Source organism: Mytilus californianus, unplaced genomic scaffold, assembly GCF_021869535.1.
Source record: "Mytilus californianus isolate M0D057914Y unplaced genomic scaffold, xbMytCali1.0.p SCAF_4, whole genome shotgun sequence".
Classification (NCBI taxonomy): Eukaryota; Metazoa; Mollusca; class Bivalvia; order Mytilida; family Mytilidae; genus Mytilus; species Mytilus californianus.
In genome coordinates this window covers 23988214-24014687 of record NW_026262690.1, presented here as the reverse complement: position 1 = coordinate 24014687, position 26474 = coordinate 23988214, and the positions used below count along the sequence as shown (strand labels likewise).

General features: G+C 31.1%; 2 protein-coding genes across 4 annotated transcripts in view; one reads left to right on the top strand and one right to left on the bottom strand.

Moving 5' to 3' along the window:
- The first annotated feature begins 3805 nt into the window (after positions 1-3805).
- On the top strand, positions 3806-11720 carry LOC127737753 (transmembrane protein 254-like). The gene is made up of 4 exons (XM_052248650.1): positions 3806-3921; positions 9252-9352; positions 9701-9760; positions 11532-11720. The coding sequence occupies exons 1-4, from the start codon at positions 3847-3849 to the stop codon at positions 11638-11640; spliced, it is 345 nt and encodes a 114-aa protein (XP_052104610.1). The 5' UTR covers positions 3806-3846; the 3' UTR covers positions 11641-11720.
- An 8208-nt stretch (positions 11721-19928) lies between these two features.
- LOC127737741 (FERM, ARHGEF and pleckstrin domain-containing protein 2-like) overlaps positions 19929-26474 on the bottom strand; it is a 136378-nt gene continuing 129832 nt past the window's right edge. For all 3 annotated transcript variants that reach the window (XM_052248618.1, XM_052248619.1, XM_052248621.1), the window contains one exon: positions 19929-25122. In XM_052248618.1, the coding sequence (XP_052104578.1) occupies positions 25038-25122 (85 nt within the window). In that variant the 3' untranslated portion in view covers positions 19929-25037. The remainder of the gene's footprint in view (positions 25123-26474) is intronic.

Genomic DNA, 26474 nt, shown 5'->3' with positions numbered 1-26474 from the left:
TTGTCTGGTGTTTCTTCGATATCAATTGATCTCCTTAAATCTTATTTGACAAGCAGAAAACAACAGATTAAAGTAAGTGAGGAGTTGAGTTGACAACACTAAAGATGTACCACGGGGCTCAATTTTGGGACCCTTATATCATTTAATGTTCTCATCAACGATATATTTTTGTTTGTTTAATATAGCTCCCTTTATAATTATAAATAGCTTCCGATATAATTATGTAAATGACAATAATTTGTCTTTTTTGTAAATGCAAAAAAAAAGTTCGGACCCTTATCTAAATAAAATCAGGAAACCAACTAAGTTGTATACTGATTTATTTTAATTTTTACCATTTGACAAGGCATTTTGTACAGTGGAAACTTTCCCCAACACAGGAAAAGTACTGGAAAGAGCACTCCGTTTTGTCTACGACAGTTTGCCAGTTCACATAAAGATTTCTGAATATAGCTAAAGTGTCGTCTTTGCGGATCAGAAGAATAAGAACTATAGCGCTAGAAACATTTAAGATAATAGTTACCTAATAACAACAGTCTATGTTTTCATGTATTAAACTATATAACGAGGATGTGCCTCAGGAAACAATCTTTTAATTATGCTGCAGGTATAATTTTCCAAATCATTTCAGGAGTGAAAACAGCAGTTCACACTTTAAAGAGTAATATAATATTTGTAAATCGTTTCTAATACTTTAATAAAGTAAAAACAAACTAAATATCATTGTTTTACACATATGTGCATTCACTGTCCTACAATCTGTCGATATCTTTATTTTGCACATTAGGTCATACTTTTCTCTCACTGTGAATGACGTCTTTACACTAAATCCATTGGATAATGGATGAGTACTGATTATTGATATCTTTTATCTTAGATACATGATTTGTTTATCTATAGTTGTTATTGTCTTCAAACTAGCTTCCAGTAACTGCGAGTACTCTAAGATCTGTACTATGTGTCTTTTGTGGTTTTTGTTTTTGTTTTTGTTTTTGTTTTTGTTTTTGTTTTTGTTTGTTTTTTTGTTTTTGTTTTCGTTTTTGTGTTTGTTTGTTTGTTTTTGTTATTTTTTGTGTTGTGTATCGATCTGATGAGTTAAGCAATTCTTATAGTTTAATTGTTCTTGTGTTGTACTGTTACACCCCTGTTCCATGTTAGGGTAAGGGTTTGGTGACAGCAAGTCAGGAGACTGTAATTCAGTGGTTGTCGTGTGTTGCTGGATATCATATTTTTTGTCGTTTATTGTTTTGAACATAGATCAGGCCGTTAGTTTACTCGTTTGATTTGTTTTACATTTGTAATTTCGGAGCCTTTTGTAGGTTACAATGTGGCATGGGTTTTGCTCATTGCGGAAGGCCGTACGGTGATCTACAGTTGTTAAATTCCAGGTTATTTGGTCTCTTGTGGAGAGTTGTCTCATTGGCAATCATATCCCATCTTCTTATTTTTATTTTGAATTGTTCGAAATACAAAGGATTTCCACCTCATGAATAGATTACATTAGCTGTAATGCTCTTTAACTTTGTGCTTAGTTTATTTGTCCTTTAACTTATTTGATTCGAGTGTCACTGGTCAGCCTTTAGTAGATGAAACGCGCGTTTGGTGTAGAAAATTATACCATGGCTTTTTTGATAATTTTTTATACAGTACACTGCCAGGTAAACAAATTAATCTTTGATTTAGTTGCTTTTATGTTTTCTTTCAAAATGCTTACTAAAGCATTTCTAAAAAGTCATCCTTTATTTTGTCATGGTTTTATTTTATTTATTTTTACCTTGAATATTTATTTTCCTCTCTCAGATGCATTTTTTTTTTAATTTTCCGTTGTGTTATATTTTTTCAGTTCAATCTTAGATTACTTTAACACTGTGTTATAGTAACCTCAGGTTCAATGCATGTGTGGTAGTTGCTATGCTATACATCGAATGCCAAATTTTCAAATTAGCTGATTGATACTATCAGTGACTTATATACAATACATACTCTAGTAGTCCTAGATACTAATAATGCTCTAAGGGTGTTTGCTTATGCTGCTGTTTCGGTCAAGGCAAAAACGTTTATTAGTTCTTGTTCATGGTTAGTTATATTCCGCAGTCACAAATTTATTCTAACATTCGGACAAAATCTCCATACAGGTTGTGTGTTTTATTTATGCTAAATAGAAATGAATTTTACTATCGTTTCTTATCTTTTTACACAGTAGACATACGCTGCAGCAAGGCTGCACCTATCTTAAAATATATAAGCAGTGTTATTTTATACATGACATTTTTTTTTTTATTTCAAAAAGTAAATTTATAATCATGGTGATGACAATACTCTCTCATATGGTAGCAAACATTTAGATGATGTTGTCAATACTTTGGAGACCGAAAGCTCAATATGATGCAATAAAGTGGTTTACAGACAATCACATGCAAGCCAACCCAGATAAATTTCAGGCTATATCTATAGGTAAAAAAAAAGCACATGTTAAAAATATCATATTTAATTTAGTAATAATTTGGTAATAATATAGAATGTGAAGATGAAGTAAAGCTTTTGGATGTCACTTTTGACTTTAAATTAAATTCTAATAGTCAAATATCTTACATTTGTAGACAGGCATTACAACAGCTAAATGTCCTGAAGAGAATTGGTAAAAATTTAGATAAACTGAGCAAACTTACCATACACCATTCTTTCATTTAGTCATGTTTTAATTGTTGCTCTTTGGTTTGACATTTTTGTGGTGAGACTAACACCAAAAAAAAATATATAGAAAAGATACAAGAGAATGTATATAATTTATATATGACGAAGAAAATAGCTCGTATGATCAGCTAATTGAGTCTAAATTACCGTCTATAAAATAAAAGTTTAAGGGACTTCTGATAAGTGGGAAAGGGAGGGCGCAGGGATGTGCTTGTTCTTTTTGTTGATAGATCTATGTCTTCCAATGACTCTAGAGCGGTGTGTCTGACAAGTAAACATATATATTTTTCTAGTTGCTTACGCTTGACTTGCATAGTTTCTAAATGCATATTAAATTTATATCTTATACTTATGGTGTCAAATCTCGGTTTAAATTTTCCTTGTTTTGGGACCCTGAACAGGACTCTAACGCGTCATTGACACATGGACTCTTGTTTGGATCCCTTAACAGAATAGTTTAAATAGTTGAATAATTTTATTATGTTAAAATGTGTTCTACTAGTGCTGAGATTAATCAATGTAGTGTGCGCGAGTTACTCAGCGGCAAACTAGTGCTTATTAGTTTTAAGCTTTGATAATCATTATGTTTTAATTCTGCTATTATTGCTTTGCTAGGCCTGTGTCTTTGTTGATAACTTGACTTTTTTCTGTGTTCTTGCATATTTGTCTGACGTTTTTGTTATGTATGTACTTTTCAGCACGGGTGCCACATGTGGAGCAGGATCTGCCTACACTTCCCGGAGCACCTGAGATCACCCCAAGTTTTTGGTGGGGTTCGTGTTGCTCAGTCTTTAGTTTTCTATCATCTATGTTGTGTTTTGTGTACTGTTGTTTTTCTTTTTGGTCTTTTTCTTTTTTTAAGCCACAGCGTTGACGGTCAGTTTATTTTCAACATATGAGTTTGAATGTCCCTTTGGGTATCTTTCGCCTCTCTTTTAGTATGTCGGTTTTAAAAACTCTAAAGATCTTATGTTTTACTGTATTGTATGCTTTTTACCGACTTTAAATATATTTTATCTTATTTGATTTGATTCAATTTGTCTTCTTTACTTTTGTACGTAGCTGTGCATTATTTTTTGGGCTTTGTTGTTCTTAGTGATTGCAATGATCACATGATAATAAAATGTCAGACGATCCAAAAACAGAAAAATTATGAGTGACAACTTCTTCAGATTCCCGAAGCCTGTTTGGGTTTGCACAATAGGATTTGGGCTATACCTTTTATCGGTAATTCGATATAAAAATACGGACAATTATTTCCATACACTTTAAAAGCGTGTAATGGCGTGTAAAGTGACTATAAGCGTGTACACGCCATGTGACAAAATTCTCGCGTGTAAACCGTCGAAAAAGCGTGTATTACACACGAATATCATGTGAGTTGGCAACTATGCCATTATCTTTGTATCTCATTTGAACTATGGTCTTAAAGGGAAAAATGTTGCCATTTATATGAATATTTGCGCCATAACAGCTATCATGACAGCTATCATATCAGCGGGTGGGTCTTTTCACCACCGAACATCACCGCACACCACCGAACACCGCTGAACACCCAAAAAAAACCATCAACCACTGAGAAAATAAAACGGTAAAATCAATTAAATTACGTCTAATTTAACAATTTTTTAGGTGTTTATAGGCATCATTTTTCTGTTAAAGTCGATAATCAATATAATCCATATAAAGAAAAACGTCTCCGGATTCATCACTGTTTTTCTGGATTACATTGTGTGTATATAAGAATCATTTGACATCAATTACTGATGAAGGATATTAGTTACCCGAAATATTTAACATTTGTTCATTTCTCTTATCTTGTTATTGGTACAACTATTTTATAAAAGAAGAAAAAAAAAATTAAAAGAAAAAAAAAATGAAGTAAAAAATTATTTGAGGTGTCCAGTGGTGGTTTGCAGAGTTGTAGTGTTATAGACTCTCCTTTTCTGTTCGATATAGATATTTGTTCTCTTAACCTTGTTATTTGTTGAATTAATAACTAAAATATTATATTTAGGTCACATTTATAACAATAAGAGTTCAAAAATATAAATTTTTGGGGTGTTCGGCGGTGTGCGGTGGTGTTCGGTGGTGAAAAGACCTACCGCATATCAGCTAGACGAATTTGAAAGAGAAAATAAGGACCTAAAGAAACCAAAAATCTTAGGAATGCTTGATGCAAAATCCGCATTTGATATTGTCAGTCATTCTAACCTGATACGGAAATTATATCATCTTGGAATCTCAGAACAGTCAGTACTCTTAATAGACAGTCTATATACAAATGCAACTACCAAGATAAAATGGAATGGACAACCATCAGAATCTTTTGATATTGAACAGGCAGAACTTTAAGCGCCTACCTATATAAAATATATGTAAACCAATTACTAAATCTTCTAGAAGACTCTAACCTTGGCGGAAAGATTGGATCTACTTCTTGCTGTGCCCCCACCTGTGCGGACGATATAGCATTAGTAAATGACAATCCGTACAACCTACAAGCAATGGTCAATATAGAGCCTCCTCATTGGGTTTTTGATTATGTGATACTTGGCCGTTTTTATAGTGATTATTTGATTACCAGACCAAATATTTCATGATTATTTGATTATTTGATAATCTAGGACTGTATTTTTGATTATTTGATTATCTTGTTTAAAAAAATAATTAATGATTATGTGATTATATTGGCAAAAAATTTGTGATTATGTGATTACTTGGACACCCCCATGAGGAGCCTCAATATAGCATCAGATTATAGCAAACGTGAAGGGTACCATTTACAACCAACTTATAGTGTCATCCTCCCTGTTAGAATGTCAAATAAAGCATTTGATAATATAAGTTTAGATTTGAATGGTGAATTGATGCCTTTTGTTAACAAAACTCCCCATATTGGCATTCAGAGAGCATATAAAGACTCTGCATCTGCTACGATTGAAGAGAACCTTAAAAAAGCAAGGAGATCTCTATATAGCTTAATGGCAACTGGCTTACATGGTGAAAATGGATTAGACCTGGTTACTGCCGTCAGTTTACTTAAAACTTATATAATTCCAGCTATGCTATATGGATTTGAGATGTTAATCCCTAAAGGAAAAAATCTGGATTTAATCAACAAGCAATATAAAAAGATGCTGAAGCAAATATTATCTCTGACTACAAATGTAGCAGAGGCTGAAATTCATAAAAGGGCATTTATTTTATTTGGTAATATCAGTAGATCAGAGAAGAGGTCAATTGAATGGAGAATTTCAGAGAGACAGCTCAGTATTAAAAACATGAGAAGTGATAGTTGGTTCATCAAATAAAAAAGCTATGCCTGAAATATGACATTGATGACCTTTATAGTTTGCTTGGCAATCCGTTATCCAAAATCCTATGGAAAAAATTAATAACAAAAAAAGTCAATAATTATTGGAAAAAACGTATTAATGATGAATCTAGAATGTATCCTACATTAGCATATTTGGAAATGAGCTATACAGTAGGACAATGTCATCCTATAGCAAGAACTGTAGATGCAAACATCAGAGATATTTCGAGAATACCAGTACGGCTAAAAATTGCTACTGGTACATACATTCTCCAAACAAATAGAGCCCCCTTTTTTAATCAAAACAAAATAGATGTAGTCTGTATGCTCTGCAATTGTAGTGAAGAGACTGGTTGTACCCAGCTAGAATATATACGTAAACATATTCTTGAACAAATCACCAACACTTGTCGCCTGCTTTTTGCTAAATATAGCCTTTCAGTAGAAATAGATCTTCTAACTGTTGTAGTGAATCCATATGCTTACTGTATCACCTCAGCACATAAAGAGCTTACTAATCACATTAATACTCATTTAGAACCTCTGTGTAGATATCTTATCTATAGATTACACAATAAACGGTAATAATTGTTGAACATTTTTCCTAAAAAGAAGAGTAGAAAACGTAGTGTTAAACATAAGTAAATGCTCTGTTGTGGTCAGATCACCTATTGGCAATACTCAAATTCCTAAAGTGTGCTTTTACCATATTTTTTAGATTTTAAGATCGGACATTCTTATTTTAAATGTGTGGATAAAGAACTCTTATCCTTGTATATATATATATATTCCTATGGATCTGGTGTAAATATTTGGTGGAGGATATTCAGTGTATTTATTTATACGTTTATACTGTACTCCGGTTTCCAGGAGGTGTGCCTTGATTGGCAGAAGTTATTAACAGAAACAGAAACAGATGAAATACAAAATTTTATTTTTTATCACTGTAAATTGGTACCCGATTTTGGGTATAATACCCATAAATGGGAATAATACCTATTTATGAGGATCTTCACCAACCTGTTAAAGTTGGGGTTATGCTAACTTATTGTTTAAAAAAATGTTCTGATTTCAAAGGGATTTTTTGTTAAAAGTTGCCACTGCATTAGCATCCTCCCCCCTAAACACCAAAAAAGTACAGAAGAAACCTTGTAAATCTAGTTTTATTTCTTCACCCAGTAAATTTTCAACAATACATATTTTGGTTCTTCTGACTGGTGCTCTTACATCTGGTAAGGAACTCTTTAGAAAACACTAGCTTTGCTAAAGGTTTTCAATAGCTGTATAATATAAGAATAAGACAACTATCCACCAAAGTTCAAATGAAGTGGATGTAAGCAATTATAGGCAACTATACTCTTGGTATCTTGTTAATCTAGTTTAGTATACAGGGTAGAAAAATCATTGCTGTCAACAGAGGCAAACTGACCTTCAAAGGATCAGGTAGCAATATACAGTTAGGAAAAAAACTTAAAATTTACCCTCATGAATTTTACCATCCCCTTTTCCTTGCTTTCTTACAAATTAAGCTTAGTGTTTGTTATATATGTGCATATGTATGTAATCAGTATCTTCCATAGATTTCATTTCCAGTATTTAAAATGATTAAATATAATTTCTTTTTGGTGTATCCATGGCAACAATCTGCATTTATTTGCTATGAAATATTGCAAAAAGGGGTGTGAAGATATCACACATTTCCCCAAAATTTGGCTAAAAGTAGAATTTTAATCCCTTGGAGTGATACCTTTTCTGAAACTGTTTACGTATATCTACCAAGAGATCAAATAAAAATCATCTGTCTCCCATCGTATTTTTTCGTAAAATTCCATCAAAAAGTTTGTGAAAAAAAAAAAGTGTTTGTAATCATTACAATAATTTCTAGACCTACAGTATGGATATGAAAATACAGACGGTCCCATAAAAAATGTAAAAGTAATCTTGATGTTCCTCTAAAGCCGCTTTGAAGGCCTTATTAGTCATCAGCTGTCTAAAAATGAATTTTATTGCACAATAACTTTCATATTTGAAAAATCCATCATGACCAAAATGTGGGACTACACTCCATACTGTGTATTGCTACCTCAGAGCTAATCCAAGTCTTCAACAGAGGTCTTTATCCAGAAATCGTTTAAAAAGTAACTGCAAGTACTCTCAGATCTGTACTTTGTCTTTTTTATTGTTAGGCATGTTAGGGATTTACAAATACCCTGCCATGTCGGGTCTGTTTTTTTGTTAGATGTTTTTTTCTGCTATTTATCGATTTGATGAGTTAATATAAAAAAGAAGATGTGGTATGATTGCCAATGAAACAACTCTCCACAAGAGACCAAATGACACAGAAATTAACAGCTATAGGTCACCATATGGCCTTCAACAATGAGCAAAGCCCATACCACATAGTCAGCTATAAAAGGCCCCGAAATCTTTTCAACTGATTTAAAAAGTTTGCTCTTAGGTTGTGTTGTTTTTTTATAAATTAGGCCATTAGTTTTCTCAATTGAATTATTTCATATTTTTCATGTCTGGGCCTTTTATAGCTGACTATAGGGTATGGTTTTTTCTTATTGTTGAAGGCTGTACTGTTGACTATAATTGCTTAAATCAACTTCATTTTAACTGTAATGGATAGTTGTCTCATTGGCAATCATATCACATCTCCTTATTTTTATATTGTTGCATACATTTGATGGACTGTGAAACTCAGATCAGGAGATTGGGAAATTTTGGTCAGGAGATTAGGACTCAGATCAGGAGGTTTTTAATCGACATAAATTTGGTCGTAAATGTAACCGTGTGCTGTAGAAATTGTCTTTTAAAGTGTGTTTCTTCAACTTTCCACCCGAATGTATTATGTTTATAGTACCCTTGTACATGCCTGAGGTAAAAATCGGTTGATTACCAGTATGTTTGACACCCAAGCTGACAAGTGAAGCCATATAATTATGCATGTTAATTGATTTACAGGTTAAATATAACTTCAGGTAATGTCAGTTACACCGGATATGTTGGGGCTGAAATTTTTTATTCATGAAATATTTCATACACGGGATTTTTTCTCTTCAACGGGAGGTCGGGAGGAGACCCCTGAAAACGGGATTATTGTACTCCCGTAGGGAGGTTCACATGTATGTTGTTGCTTTTATGTATTATTGTTATTACAAAAATGCAGTCTTCCAGACTTTTTTTAACACTACAGAAGACATTGGCTGACAAAATATTTTACTTTTCATTTTAGGCATCTACATTCAGCCCAAAATCAATTCCAAGTTTCTTAGGACCTGTTGGAAGATTTGGAACATATCTTGGAGAGACTTATCCAAATGGAATACTTGGATTGTAAGTCACAATATTTATAAATCATTTCCCAATTACAGTCTTTAAAATGTTTTCTATCTAATAAATTATATTCGAATGTAAATATTCCACCATATTCAACGCAAAATAAAAATTGCATATACTAAGAATTTGGAATATGGAATTTTAATTTTCAATACAGTGTATAGTATGCTGAATATCATTTAATTGAGTTTAAAGGGTAGCAAAGTATTACACCTGTACAAAAAGCATATATTCTTCAGATAAGTTCATCTGTAACTTTATGTTATATATAGTCGTTATCTACATGAATATACTGACGATTTATTGATAATTCCTACATTATATGCAGATAATTATTCTTTACAGATTTGTTGCAACAGTTTTAATACATGCAGCAGAATCAGTGTATACAGTACATCTAGCAAGGTAATAATTGTTTTCGTCACTTATTCTCAAGAAAGGTGTTCAGTGTGTAAAAACTGTACATTCCTGGAAATTTTTATAAAGTCCTTGTCAGTTAACCGAATGGAAAATATATCATACAGTACATGTATCAACCTTGTTCAACCCACTTATAAATTGAAGGAAGTACACCACTAATTCATGGTCCCATTTCTTTGTATGTTAAATTCCTCAATTTCAAGCAGGCACAGCTCTTTTGTCTTAAGTTCAAATAAAGTGGCAATCATTGCATGTCAAAGCAACACCTTATGGTGTATTGTACTGAAAAAATCAACATACCTTTAATGGCATATAAGAGAGAACTGGTTCCCACAACTTCGGATGAACCAAAACAGGTACTTCAGATCTGACAAACAGGCAAAATGTACCATCCTTTTTAAATTTCATCCAGTTGTTTTATTATTCAAAATTATAAGTCAAAAAGTATTCTACAACTATCACCAGTCATTCAGCTTTCATTTGATACCAAAATTACCAAAATATTCTACATATTTTGAAAGTTACACCCATGTGTAGGAACTATTTTGTATTAAATATGAACTACTTTCTGGTATGTGCTTTCTGACCGGGCACGAATTAGTGGTGTTACACCTGAAGATTATTAACATACAAATGTATGATTGGATAATTAAATATAAAGTGGGATAAAGAAATTACTTATTTTTTTATATTTTGGTTTCACTTATTTTAATTTCTGAATGTAACTTTACACCATAATGAGATTATTTTCCAACTTTGTTAATTATTGTTGTATGAGTATTTGCACATGGAATCATGGTATTTTCAAATAAGATTACAATATTAAACAGGATACTTTTGTTCCCATACTTACTTACCTTGTATATACCATATTAGATTACTGAAGACATGTTGAATCATTATATCCTACTAACTATCTGATATTTGCTTTAAGAAAAGACTGTCTGTTATTTATTTGAACATTTAACAAATGCTGTCTTAAATCAGACAATGTCAAGGATGTTAACCCTTGAAAATGCTGTGTATTAAATATATTTGGTCAGCATGTGATGCCTATGTGATATATAAATATTTTTCTAATACTGATATTTGAAAGCAATTCTCTTAGTGCTTTGGCAAAAATTTCTCAATAGAAATGAAACCTGAACTCGATTTGTAACTTCTTATGATATAATGGTTTACCAAATGTCTAATCCACTGATACAGGTATTACAGAAAAAGTATGAAAAACTTAAATTTACATACAGTTTTCTATGTCCAAGGGCCACAACTCATGCGAAAAAAAGCTCAACCTGAAGGGACTCAAACTCGATCTATAACTTCATTTAAAAAGAAAAAACATGACAGCAACCTACAATCAAAAATGTTCTTTAACCAAATGGTGCTGAAATTTTATATTAAATCCCTGAACAAACTAATTTTCTGGATCAGGGGTTGCGCTCTTGCCCTATATAAAATACATATTAGGTCACTTACAGCCTATTTAATTCTTTCAAACTGCTTAAAAATAAAGCTGTATTTTATTTTTTTAAATTAAAAAATTCTTCAATTTTACTTAGATTTTCTCTAAAACTGGCAATGTAACCTTTTTTTTTATTTTGTTATTTTTCAAAAATCTCATCTCACCATACTTTTTTAAAATCATTAATTAAATGAAAGTACAATGAGAAACTGTTTCAACTACTCTTTATTTTTACATAGAACGGTTTGGAAATGTAGTCTATGATGATAATAATAGCGTATTATTTTTTTCTAGGGAGAGAAAACTAAGTACAAGTGCAACGATAAAGTGGACAATACAGACTTTTATATTTGGCTTCTCTTCATTCTTGAAACTAAAGGCATATAGACCAAAGACTCGTTAATATACAATTGTGATGACACTCAGGGTCAGATTCATAAATACTATGTGATATAATTTAGATATTAAAATTATTTTTTTTTATCATTTTTTGCTATTTTTTAATGTCAGTAAATGGCATAAGTAAATTAAAGCTCATTCCTGAAAGTTATTTGTGGAACCTGAATTTGTCTCAGAATAATGATTGAATAGAAATCATTTCCTTTCCTGATAAGTAGCACTGTTTTAATTGAGTAAACAAGATAAAAAGATTGTATAAAATGTTTTATTTGTATATCGTCATGTTTCAAAATTACTCACAGCTCACTATTTGACAGTCTGGGATTAAATTATTTTGACATGATAAATTTGTAAACCTTATTGGATTGTTATGAAACTTTGAATGAATAAAAAGAGACGTGGGGTATATGTCAATGAGACAGTAACCCGGCAACACAAGAAAAAACCAAAAGACATCTAGAGGTCAGTACAGGGCCTACCAGTAAAATACAGAGTTTAAAAAAAAATTAAAATTTTTCTTTAGATGCTTTTTCTTTGTCTTGAAGATTACTTCTGTCAAAGTTTCATAACAATCCAATAAGGTTTACAAATTTATCATGTCAAAATAATTTAATCCCAGACTGTCTGTAAATGTTAATTGTAAAAAATTTGTAAGGGGTTCCGCGCAACGGGCGATATCTTTTTGCGCCAAAAATGAACTAATTTGCGCCAATAAAAAAAATCATCTAATTGCGCCAATTTTATGATTTTCTTTATTTTTACTTATATATATATATCAACTAAATGTTCTTCGTCAATTTTGAAGAGGTCTGAATTAATTATTCTAGAAGGTCACTCAGATAACATATATCAGTTGCATCTTAACAATGCCTGATGGAATTTGTGTCAGTTGTCGACAACGATGACATCTTTACATGTGAAAAACTATTCTATAACTGAACAATTTATTAATTGCTGAGTTTTCTTAATTTTGATGAATATTCAGTTTTAACCTAAGGTGGATAGGTTAATTATAGTACATATTACCTGTATGATATAGGTAAAACATATACAGGTAAATGTGGCACAATTTGATTCCATTTATTGGTGCAATTAATACCATCAGAAGAATAGAGAGTGGCACAATTGATACCTTTTCAAAACTGTAATTGGCGCAAATTGATTCTACCCCGCGTAACCCTGTGCCTCACCTGGGATTGCTGCTGTCAGTGTAAATGTGTAATGTTGACTTAAAAAGTGAGTCCATTTATCAGTAAAATACAGAATTTAAAAAAAAATAAAACTTTTTAAATTTCATGGTCTTGAAGATTAGCTTCTGTCCAAGTTTCATAACAACAACCAATGAAGGTTTACAAATTTATCATGTCAAAAAAGTTTAATCCCAGACTGTCTGTAAATGTTAACTGTAAAAAAATAAGTCCATCTATCAGAAAATGAAATAAATATATTTTCAAAAGTTTGCTTTAGACATTATCTCTTAATCATAAAAAAGCTTCTGCCAAAGTTTCATAAAATTCTATTACGGTCTGATAAAGTAATTGATGTGTATACGTCGTAACAAACTTTAACCACAGACTGAATCTATTTGTTAAATGTAAAAAAAAACAGTAACTCCATTTATCAGTTACTAAATAACTAGATACGGTAAATACGGAAATGTGAAAATAAATATTTTCAAAATTTTGTCCTGAATACTGTTTTTGGTCATAACTAAGCTTCTGTCCAAATTTCCTAAAACTCATTAAGATTTGACAAAGTTATTGATGACTGAAAAACTTTAACCTCAGACTGTATCTACTTGTAAACTGTAAAAAAAACTAAGTTGATTTATCTGTCAAATACGAAATTATTTTCAAAATTTTGCTCTGGATACTGTATTTTGGTCATAAACAAGCTTTTGTCCAAATTTCATAAAATTCCTTTTAAGTTTGACAAAGTTATTGGTGTCTAAAAAAACTTAAACCAAAGACTGAACCTAAATGTTGATGCCGCGGACACCCCAGACGGAATCTAGGATCGCTATGTCTCGCTTTCACTAAATAAATTTTGCAGGCTTGAGAATAAACAAAATGTCAAGTGTTGAATTGCTCCTTTTATTCACATGTGTATAAATCATACATTTTTTTTAAATACATATGTTTTCTTCAGTTTGAGTGTTTCAAAAGAGAGGCGAAGGATACCAAAGGGACATTCAAACTCATAAGTCGAAAATAAACTGACAACGCCATGACAAAGAGAGGCCAAGGATACCAAAGGGACATTCAAACTCATAAGTCAAAAATAAACTGACAACGCCATGACAAAGAGAGGCGAAGGATACCAAAGGGACATTCAAACTCATAAGTCGAAAATAAACTGACAACGCCATGGGTAAAAAAGAAAAAGACAAACAACAGTACACAAAACAACATAGAAAACCAAAGACTGAGCTTTCAACTATAGAAACCTACAGAAACATCTGTTAGCCAAAAATGACATGACCTTTACAAACAAGAGTGCACACGCTGAAATGTCTCGCCTTCTTTACTAATCATTGATATTATGTTGATAGTCCTAAATATAAAGCTTTATTACAACTGTCACATAAACTTAACATTAACCAAGTAAACTAAACATTGACCAATGAACCATTAAAATGAGGTCAAGGTCAGATGAACCATGCTAGGCAGGCATGTACAGCTAACAGTTCTTCCATACAACAAATATAGTTGACCTATTGCTTATAGTTTAAGAAAAACAGACCAAAACACAAAAACTTAACACTGAGCAATGAACCTTGAAAATGGGGTCAAGGTAAAAAAAAACCTGCGTGACTGACAAATAGATCATAAAATATTTTCATACACCAAATATAGCTGAACTATTGCATATAGTATTAGAAAAAAAGACCAAAACTCAAAAACTTAACTTTGACCACTGAACCATGAAAATGAGGTCAAGGTCAGATGACACCTGCCAGCTAGACATGTACACCTTACAATCATTCCATACACCAAATATAGTAGACCTATTGCATACAGTATTAGAAAAAATGACCAAAACTCAAAAACTTAACTTTGACCACTGAACCATGAAAATGAGGTCAAGGTCAGATGACACCTGCCAGCTAGACATGTACACCTTACAATCATTCCATACACCAAATATAGTAGAACTATTGCATACAGTATAAGAAAAACAGACCAAAACACAAAAACTTAACTATAACCACTGAACCATGAAAATGAGGTCAAGGTCAGATGACACCTGCCAGTTGGACATGTACACCTTACAGTCCGTCCATACACCGAATATACTAGACCTATTGCTTATAGTATCTGAGATATGGACTTGACCACCAAAACTTAACCTTGTTCACCGATCCATGAAATGAGGTCGAGGTCAAGTGAAAACTGTCTGACGGGCATGAAGACCTTGCAAGGTACGCACATACCAAATATAGTTATCCTGTTACTTATAATAAGAAAGAATTTAACATTACAAAAAATCTTAACTTTTTTTTCAAGTAGTCACTGAACCATGAAAATGAGGTCAAGGACATTGGACATGTGACTGATGGAAACTTCGTAACATGAGGCATCCATATACAAAGTATGAAGCATCCAGGTCTCCCACCTTCTTAAATATAAAGCTTTTAAGAAGTTAGCTAACGCCGCCGCTGCCGCCGAATCACTATCCCTATGTCGAGCTTTCTGCGACAAAAGTCGCAGGCTCGACAAAAGTCGCAGGCTCGACAAAAATGGCTGACCCTCTCAATTTCTCTTTTTTGCAGCAAACTTTGAAATATGATGTTACTTGAATAAAACGAAATATTGTAGTAAAATTTAGACTTTCAGAAATGAATTTTTGATATTATGTGAATGATGAGAAGTACCAGTGAATGCATGTTATTTTCATATAATACATATGGGTTAGGGATTACTTCTCTCTTGCAAACAGTTCTTGATATCAACCATATGTGTTGATTTTTACAATTTGTTCTGATGTTGTGCTGTAAAGCCACTGTCCGAGGTTAGGGGAGGGTTGAGCATTCAAAACATGTTTAACCCCGTCACATTCTTTATGTGTCTGTCCCATGTAAGGAGCCTGTAGTTCAATGGCTATCATATTTGTTTTTGGTAAATTATTTAGTTATAAATTAGGCCGTTAGTTTTCTCAATTGAATTATTTCACATTTTTCATGTCTAGGCCTTTCATAGCCGACTATACAGTATGAGTTTTTCTCATTGTTGAAGGCTGTACAATTGCATATAATTGCTAACATCCACTTCATTTGAACTTTGGTGGATAGATGTCTCATTGGCAATCATACCCCATCTCCCTTATTTTTATATTTATCTTGATATTAAATCCAATATGCCTGATTATTTATAAAATAACTAATCCAAGACTTTAAATATTGTACAACATTCCAATCTAAACACCAATATAAAGTTGAAGGTAAATTGATCTAAGCACACACAAGTTAGTGCTCGCAATGTGAAAATTTGCCTTAAATATGACTGATAAAAAAGTCCATTACTATGGAATCACAAAAAATTTAATATCAAAATGTAATGGACTTTTACAAATCCTGACAATTGATTTAAGTTTCAAGTAAATGTAAAAAAAACTTAAATCTTATGGTTAAATTTCCTCAATCTTGGAACAACAAACCAGAAATTTTTCAAAATCAAAAGGGAGCTTATTCTAACTAATTCGAACAACAGCATAAATTAAATCAATCCAAGCATACTTGAATTAATAAGCCATATCGAATAATTTTCCTTAAATCTGACAGTTAATGTCTCTTAACTCTGGATTGACAAATCAATAATTTCTCAGAATCATAGTGGAGCTTTCACTTACCAATTCAAATATTCCATACAAGTTTCATGAAATTTGATAAAAGCCCTCTCTTGCTGATGTTCGAGTTGACTGGGTGACAGATTTATGGACAAACAATAAAAAACTATATATAGCTGAAACTGAATAACTGATTTATCTTCATGCAGAACATCAACATTTTTAACTGCTTCAGTAAGATTTTAATTTTTAAATATTGACTAAATCAGACAAACGTACAGGTGTGAAATTGATTTACTAGTTTATTCTAGATGCATGAAAAGTCATAATTGTCTTTTTCTCTTTTATGAAGAGAAAGCACTCCAGCAATTTGTAGCAGATCCAATAACTCATCCAAAATGTTGACAACTCTCTTTTCAAACACTAGATCACAAACTAATGATATAGATAGCACCATAGTGACCTCCGAAGACTGCCGACGGTCATATAACCCGATATAAACATATATATAGCTATAAAAACATAGCCAACATGTGCAATTGGATTTTTCTAAGTCTCTTTGATTTCATATTGTAGGTTAAACAAATATGTTAATCATTGTTTTTACCTGTAAAAAAGGAATTATTTGAATATGGAATTATTTTGAATTCTGGAAAATTGATAAGAAATGTATGCTGAAAACTAACCTAACTAAAGAGGGTAAGCCATGAGTGCATGGCTAAGGTTAATTTTACTTTCACTGATATTTCAGAATGAACTAACTAACCCCTCTTAGCCATGCATGCTTGCCTAACCCTCCTAAATTGGGTTAGTTTTCATTATATATTTCTTATCAATTTTCCAGAATTCAAAATTATTCCAGATTTAAATAATTCCTTGTTTGTATAAGAGTGAGGTTCTGTGGATCGAGTCAGTCAACCAAGTGAATAAATCATCAGCAATGTTTTTTAGATTATATTGACAAAATTGGAACAGACTGGCTGCTAAAAGCAAATAATAATTTCACTATTTTACTTTCATTGATGATTGAACAAAAATAAAATATTCTAATTTTTTTTGCCCCTTAAGAAGTTGGACATTTTCTTATTAAACCGGATTTTTAAAAGTTTGCTTAGGTCAATGCATCATAGCTTAAAGAAATCAGGTAAATAGTCAGCCATATGTGTGTTGATTTGACACTTAAGTCCTGGAAATTTGTTTGAATAGTACCATCACTTCCATGGTTGACTGAATAATACAAGAATAAACCAATCTGTTTACAAGTGTACTTGATGACTTGAGAGAATTGTCCAACTAAATGTTTGGTTTTAGATCTGAATAATACATAGACCACAGCAATTATCAATATGCATCACATCACATCATACACCAACAACTTACTCTTCTGAGAAAATAAATTTATCAACAAAGACCAATGACTCACATCATACAAAAACAACTTACTCCTCTGAGAAAATAAACTTATCAACAAAGACCAACAACTCACATCATACACCAACAACTTACTCCTCTGAGAAAATAGATTTATCAACAAAGACCAACGACTCACATCATACACCAACAAATTACTCCTCTGAGAAAATAGATTTATCAACAAAGACCAAAATCTCACATCATACACCAACAACTTACTCCACTGAGAAAATAGATTTATCAACAAAGACCAACAACTCATATCATACACCAACAACTTACTCCTCTGAGAAAATAAACTTATCAACAAAGACCAACAACTCACATCATACAAAAACAACTTACTCCTCTGAGAAAATAGATTTATCAACAAAGACCAAAATCTCACATCATATACCAACAACTTACTCCTCTGAGAAAATAGATTTATCAACAAAGACAAACAACTCACATCATACACCAACAACTTACTCATCTGAGAAAATAGATTTATCAACAAAGACCAACAACTCACATCATATACTAACAACTTACTCCACTGAGAAAATAGATTTATCAACAAAGACCAACAACTCACATCATACACCAACAACTTACTCCACTGGGAAAAAAGATTTATCAACAAAGACCAACAACTCACATCATACACCAACAAATTACTCCTCTGAGAAAATAAACTTATCAACAAAGACCAACAACTCACATCATATACTAACAACTTACTCCACTGAGAAAATAGATTTATCAACAAAGACCAACAACTCACATCATACACCAACAACTTACTCCACTGGGAAAAAAGATTTATCAACAAAGACAAACAACTCACATCATACACCAACAACTTACTCCTCTGAGAAAATAGATTTATCAACAAAGACCAACAACTCACATCATATACTAACAACTTACTCCACTGAGAAAATAGATTTATCAACAAAGACCAACAACTCACATCATACACCAACAACTTACTCCACTGGGAAAAAAGATTTATCAACAAAGACAAACAACTCACATCATACACAAACAACTTACTCCATTGAGAAAATAGATTTATCAACAATGACCAAAATCTCACGTCATACACCAACAACTTACTCCTCTGAGAAAATAGATTTATCAACAAAGACCAAAATCTCACATCATACACTAACAACTTACTCCTCTGAGAAAATAGATTTATCAACAAAGACCAACAACTCACATCATACACCAACAACTTACTCCTCTGAGAAAATAGATTTATCAACAAAGACCAACAACTCACATCACACACCAACAACTTACTCCTTTGAGAAAATAGATTTATCAACAAAGACCAACAACTCACATCACACACCAACAACTTACTCCACTGAGAAAATAGATTTATCAACAAAGACCAACAATTCACATCATACACCAACAACTTACTCCACTGAGAAAATAAATTTATCAACAAAGACAAACAACTCACATCACACACCAACAAATTACTCCTCTGAGAAAATAGAGTTATCAACACATGGTCCAGAAAGCAACTTGGTTCAGGCACAAAATGTGGTATGGATAGCGTTAAACCAGTTTCATATGCACACTAACCAATCCCGCTATCCATCTAGACTTTAGATTTTTTAACTCATTATAGGAAGTCACTCACATCATACAGGTTTCATTTTATTCTGACCATATAAAATAATTCAATTATTTCCATAGGCAAGACTCTTTTGAGTGTCGACTCTTCTTCATATAGAAACGGCTCAGCAAATATTAGTGAATACTATAAGAAACTGATATTACCTATTATACTATGGAAGACTTACATTGTAAAATGTGTTTGTTTTTTGTAACACCCATTCTTCTGAATGTCATCATTAGATTTTGGTGTTCAGTGTTTAATTTGTATGATGTTCAAAAGATTTCTGAAAATTATCACATCTAATGACATCATTTTACACCTGGTTACTCATACTGACGAAGGATATTTCTTATTTTCTATTTTTTGATATCACTGTTTAGGTGTTGTATACTTTTTAGATGGATATTTACCTACAGTGTACAATATCCTTCCATAACAATCCAACACCTTCTATCATACGAAAAACACATACACAGATCTGATGATGTTTTATTTCTCATGATAAATGTACAATGTAATGACTCCTATATACATTATTAAGCACCAAATCAAAATAAATCTCCTATGATAGATACAGACATATAGTTTTTATATTTATTAGAGATTTTAGTGACAGTGAACAAATTGTGAGTTACCACAGATAAAAGTTATTTTACATACAACCAAAAGATATCCTACCAAATTTCTTACAATTACTTTACATACAACCAAAATACATCCTACCAAATTTCTTAACAATTACTTTACATACAACCAAAAGATATCCTACCAAACGTTTAATGTCTAAGTGAATTGACAAAAATAAACAAGAACTTATTGCAATCTTAATACTACTTAGTACAAAATTGATTTATATAAATTTGATCAGTGTGTAATAATAATGTTTATCCCATCAATGAATTCTAACTCAACTTAGAAACAGATCTGATGAAAGCTAAATGCCACAGTTTTTATTTTTTTTTAAACTTTTTTGCACAAAGCTCTTAGTTTTCTACAAAATGTATTACAGATTTAAAAAATCCTACCTGATGAAAATTTCAATCATTGTCAAAATCAAAAGTTACACATTTTAAGTATTATTCCTTCAAATAAAACATCTTGATACTTGTTACAATAAGAGCATAAACTGAACAAAAGATTTATAAAAAGTGCCCCTTAATATATACCGTATATACACTGAGGTAATACATATTTCATTGTTACCAATCTGCTGACTTGAATAATATTGATATGTTAAATTCTATTTTAGAAGTATAAAATTCAGGAATAACATAAAAAAACATGCATTATTTTGAAAACATTCAAAACAGTTTAAAAAAAAAAACATTGTGGTACAAAAAACTTATATTTTAATGTTTAAATGCAGAACATTACTTATTCGTATGTGTACATCATTTAATTAAAGTCAATATTTATTCATATGTGTACATCATTTCATAAAAGTACATTATTTATTCATAGTGTACACCATTTGATAAAGGTAAAATAGCCATTGACCTCTTTCTAAACAAACAAAAACACCTTGTATGAATCATTTAAAAACTTGTAAAGATTGATGACTTCTCTGTGAAATTAATCACTATATAACGATGATCCTTCACCAGGGACAATAACATCTGTCAGTGATGTAATATCAGACGCTGTGTATTGGTAACAGTGTTCTTACAATGTTTATATATAATAAACATCACATTTTTAGGTGTTATGATAAAAGCAATGAGAAATTTAATCACTGAATAACATGCAGTTCTTCACAGATCTAACAAAGGAGTAAGTTCACGAAGGGTTAAAATTGGCCCTAAAAATTTGATGTTTTTTTAATACTGCCAAAAAACTAAAAATTTTCACATAGAAATAGATGTGACATAACTATTAACACAAAATAACTTCTTTTTGGCACATCGCATTAAAAATGACGAAGAAATAACCTCTCAAGTATGCATTATTTGTGTTGTAACGTCAGTTTTGGTCAAATTTTCAATAAATTTAAATAGTTTTTAACATAATTTACTTTGGCCGCCTCCCCTGATCCAGAATGTTTTTGTGTCAAGGGATTCAATATCATCGTTGACAACTTTTGGCTACAGAACATTTTGGATCCTAGGTTACGGCCAAATGTTTCCTCAAGCTTTTAGGTCGGAAAAATACACAAAATCATCGTTTTATGACAACATATCCAAAATGTGCTGACTTTGAAGCCTAGATTGTACTCTAATGAAGAGATGTGTTTAACCTAGTAGTAAGGCTTTTGAAATAGATCCATTTAAGAACCAAGTTATGGCCATTTTAATATTTTATAATACAGTTGTATTTCAAGGTCATATTTGGTCTAAAGTGAACCTTGTCCTTTACACTAATTTTCTTGTATTAAACAACAGAATCCTTTTGATGAAACATTTCACAAAGATGTTCAATATTTAATAGACAAGGTTTTCTTTTTTAAATAAATATGAATGCCCTAAAACTATAAAACAAGCCTTAATTGTTTATTAACATATATGCTTAAAATCCCTAAAATGTAAGAGAGAAAATAGACAAATAAATATGATGTTGCCATGCAACCATATTTCTAATATACAATTTCTACATAAAAAATAAAAAAATTCTCCAAAAGGATAAAGCTGTGTTTTACATTATTTCCATAATAAATATTATACTTGTGTAAATTATATAACAATATAAAATCTATGTCTGTATATGAAGATATATTCTTTACACTGTACATAAAATGAATGGAATAAAACATTGTGCGATACAAAAACTGTGTTTAAATTGTATATGTTGGGAAAACTATTGTCTTTTACAGCAGTACTGTACGAGGAAGGTAATAATTCTGATAAAATTCTTAAAAAATTCTTGAAGTTTTTGTAATAAATGTAAGAAAATATTCATAATGAGACAAAATATTTGAAGAAATGTAGAACATATAATTAAGTTTTCATGAAAGAAAGTAACAGATGAAATTGTATATTATAGACAAGTGTATTTAAACAGGACAGACCGTGTCAGTACACAGATAAGCATTAACACTACACACAGAAATATATTTAAGCATCTGAAATTTGAATAGAAAATGATACATGCAATCACAAGGATTTTTGCACTTCAATAACAAATTAATCTGTGTCATCTCATATTTCTGTTTGAGACCAATATTGCATTTCATGGAATTATGTGTTATTTGTATTTAATATTTTTATGTCACATCTGAACACAAGATACGTCAACAAAATACCAACAAAAATTAAACCACATACATCAATTATTTAATAATAAGGCAAGTTTATATGTAAATTTTCATAACATTTTTTACTGAGGTTTTTGGCCAAATAACTATCAAAATTTACTTTAAGTTGAATCATAATTAAACTGAATAATGTCATCTTGGTGTACCAGTATAATATTGTGTTTGTAAAATTCAATTTCAGTAGCACAACATAAGAAACTGAAATAAAGGTGTATCTGAAGAACATTGTTCATTAACCATTCAAATCAAATGTTATCAACCATTTTCAACTGTAAACCTTTGTCAAATCAAATATTTTTCAAACAAGTAAACTTAAATTTTATTTTGATGGTTTGAAATCTACTTGAAATATATCTTTTCCAATGTATCATTGGAATACTAACCACAAAAGAATGAAATGAATTTATACATGTATCTTGCCTTCTGTTCCCAATGTAAAATGAGACATAATCAATGTCACAAACAACTACAGAAAAACACAGTAAGAAGGATATATTTGTACAGAAAAGAAATGAAGATAGTATTTTAAACATTTAAATGTACTGTTTTGTTTAACATATATTCTTTCTATGCTAAATGCTATATTGTTACACAAAAACATATAGATATAATTATAAAAATCATCAAAATTTAAAAGCCAAATGGTTGGTATAAAACATTTGAAGGTAACAAAAGCAATGTTCTGTTTTAGTGAACAGTTTATTTTTTATGCTAGTAGTAAAGAATGTGTGTAATTTCAAAAATTAAAAGTTCAGAAATTTTATATGATGAACTATTCCAAAAGTTATCAATATACATATGTTTGTTAGAACTATAAAAGGGGCCAGGTGGAATTCTTCTTTGATTTCAACCGTATATTAGCATTAAATATTATTTTATTTATATTTGTAAAAAAAAATAAATGCATCTCATTGTATATCTTTTTTTCAAGTACGTTTAATTAACTTGACATTGTTATCTCCCTTCAACAACCTACAGTCAAGTTTGGACAAAGTTCAGTAAAAGTGTAGTGAACAATATACTAGAACTTCAGTACTCATTTAAGCAAGGTATTTTTTTTTTTTGCATTTTAAAACATTAAATGGTTTGACGCAAGGACAACAACACTAAACAAATCTCAAAAGTCTTTATATCAGCACTTTTTAAATCTATGAGTTTTACAATATTATGCATGCAAGCAAAATTTCGGCAAAACTTTCTTACTGATGACTAGGAACTTCTATATTTCCTCCCTGAAAAACATGTTACAAGTTCAAGTTCTTGTGACAATAAAAATGGATTCATGAATGAAATAATTTTCTGAGCAGCAGCTGTCAAATGATCTTCTCGAAAAATATTAAAAATCGAAAAATGAAGATAGCAAAAAATCAAAGCGGCAAAAACTGCTAAAGCTATAAATGCTTGATGAATAAAATATTCAAAAAATCAATTAAAATGGATTAATAATACTAGTCAATCTAAGGCACTTCTATGTGAATTACTGGCTTTTGTTTTCATGACTATCTCATACCATGTTGTAGCCTAAATATTATATACTGTTAAATGTAACACTCCAGTTACAATCTTACTAAGGTTAGCAATTGATTTTCCTGAAATTAATTCCAAAAAGGAAAAAAATCTGATTTTTTCCAGTGCTTTCTACAGTTTCTATGCAATGTAAGGAAAGTTATTTCTGTACATATAATTTGTAAAACAGATATTTTTTACTTAGGCATTGAAAAATAAGTTTTTAAGTCATGTCATAATTTTCAGCGTATGATGATTAAAAATATGCTTTCACAGTTTAAAAGTTGTGGATGGAAAGGCAGTTCGTAAATGACTATAAATTATTTGAGTATGGTTTGTTGGAATTTGTAATACTTCAAATCTTTTGTTCAATAATAGTAAATAAACAATTTACAGAGTTGTGTAAAAAAAGTAGGTTTCAATACATAAAAACTTATTTTCAGCTGGAACAACATAAGTCTTATCTTAAACAGTATTTGATATTTTATTTGATATTTTAGACATCATTATCATCTTACTCTCACTTATACAGAGTGCTGAAAAGATGAATATATTAAATGAAAATCATCTTTACATTTGACATTTTTTAAATGGTTGACAGTAAAAAAAAATTTCCTATTTAAAACTCTGAAGTACCACACTTGATATCAATATTTCCGAGGGTCTTCAAATAAAAAATATTAAGAGGTTGTGCAACTATCCCAAATACATCACATCTGCCATCAATTAAAGTCTTAAAATTACTAACTGTAGACTGGTTGTCCATTATGTAAAATTCACTAGTTCTTCAAAAACATAATACAACCTTGTACTACACATTGAGCAATCCCTATGAAGCATGCTGACTGTCCAGTCTACTAAATAGTCTTATTCTTCTAGCACTGTTTGTTGCACTATTTATTACTTCCATCCATCTGAAGAAGAAGAAAAAAACAAATTGTTTCATGACAGCTTACAAATGTATTCAGGATATTGTAACTCTAGACAAAACACAGATTATCAGGTAATTTTTTTGTGTCAGGTTTTTTTTTGGGATGGGTTTGGACATTTGACTAGGAGGTTATATCTTTGCTGTGTTCATTATTGGCATTTCAATGACTTTTACAGTGCATTTAAATAAAAAAATAATGTTCTTGTAAGATAAATATTTTGGTAAATTCCCAAAATAGCAAATAGACTCATACAAAAATTTCCACAAATAGATAACATGACTTAAGTTTAGCATTCTGTAAATATAAAACTTTATGAAAATACTATTCAAATAAAGTGTCCTTTGTCTGTATTTCAGGCATAGGAACACTATCAAATAATTATTTTCAAACTCAAATTTGTATATTAAAGAATTGTTGCTTGAATAAATAAGACCTGTTGTTGCCAATGCAATTTGAACAATTTCGGGACATACGTATGTACGGACAAGGGTAACACTTAATGCCCGCTCTGGTGACAGTGGGGGCATATAAAAAGAGAAGCCATTCTAGCTTTGATTTAAGTGGTGAGTATGTCACAAATGATGTCAGTATAATCTATGATATAAAAACGAAATTGAATCACAGATTATGAAGAAGCTTCTGTCCAAGATTTGTGAAATACATTGAAGGCTAGACACAGCTATTGATGTCTAAAAAAAACTTTAAACCCAGACTGTACAGTTTTTAAATGCTAGTGCAAGTAATAAAACAAATTTAATTTATCAGTACAATAAGTTAAATGACAAACTAGAGGCTCTAAAGAGCCTGTGTCGCTCACCTTGGTCTATGTGAATATTAAACAAAGGACGCAGATGGATTCATGACAAAATTGTGTTTTGGTGATGGTGATGTGTTTGTACATCTTAATTTACTGAACATTTTTCCTGCTTACAATTATCTCTATCTATAATTAACTTGGCCCAGTAGTTTCAGAGGAGAAGATTTTTGTAAAAGATTACTAAGATTTACGAAAAAATGGTTAAAATTGACTATAAAGGGCAATAACTCCTAAAGGGGTCAACTGACAATTTCGGTCATGTTGACTTATTTGTAGATCTTACTTTGCCGACATTTATCGTTTTTTACAGTTTATCTCTATCTATAATAATATTCAAGATAATAACCAAAAACAGCAAAATTACCTTAAAATTACCAATTCAGGGGCAGCAACCCAACAACGGGTTGTCCGATTCATCTGAAAATTTCAGGGCAGATAGATCTTGACCTGATAAACAATTTTACTGCATGTCAGATTTGCTTTAAATGCTTTGGTTTTTGAGTTAAAAGCCAAAAAC

Coding starts and splice junctions, on each gene's coding strand:
- LOC127737753 (XM_052248650.1), top strand. CDS start 3,847: ATGAGTGACAACTTCTTCAGATTCCCGAAGCCTGTTTGGGTTTGCACA. Junction 3,922..9,251: donor TTGGGCTATACCTTTTATCG/GTAATTCGATAT, acceptor TTTTCATTTTAG/GCATCTACATTCAGCCCAAA. Junction 9,761..11,531: donor TATACAGTACATCTAGCAAG/GTAATAATTGTT, acceptor ATTTTTTTCTAG/GGAGAGAAAACTAAGTACAA.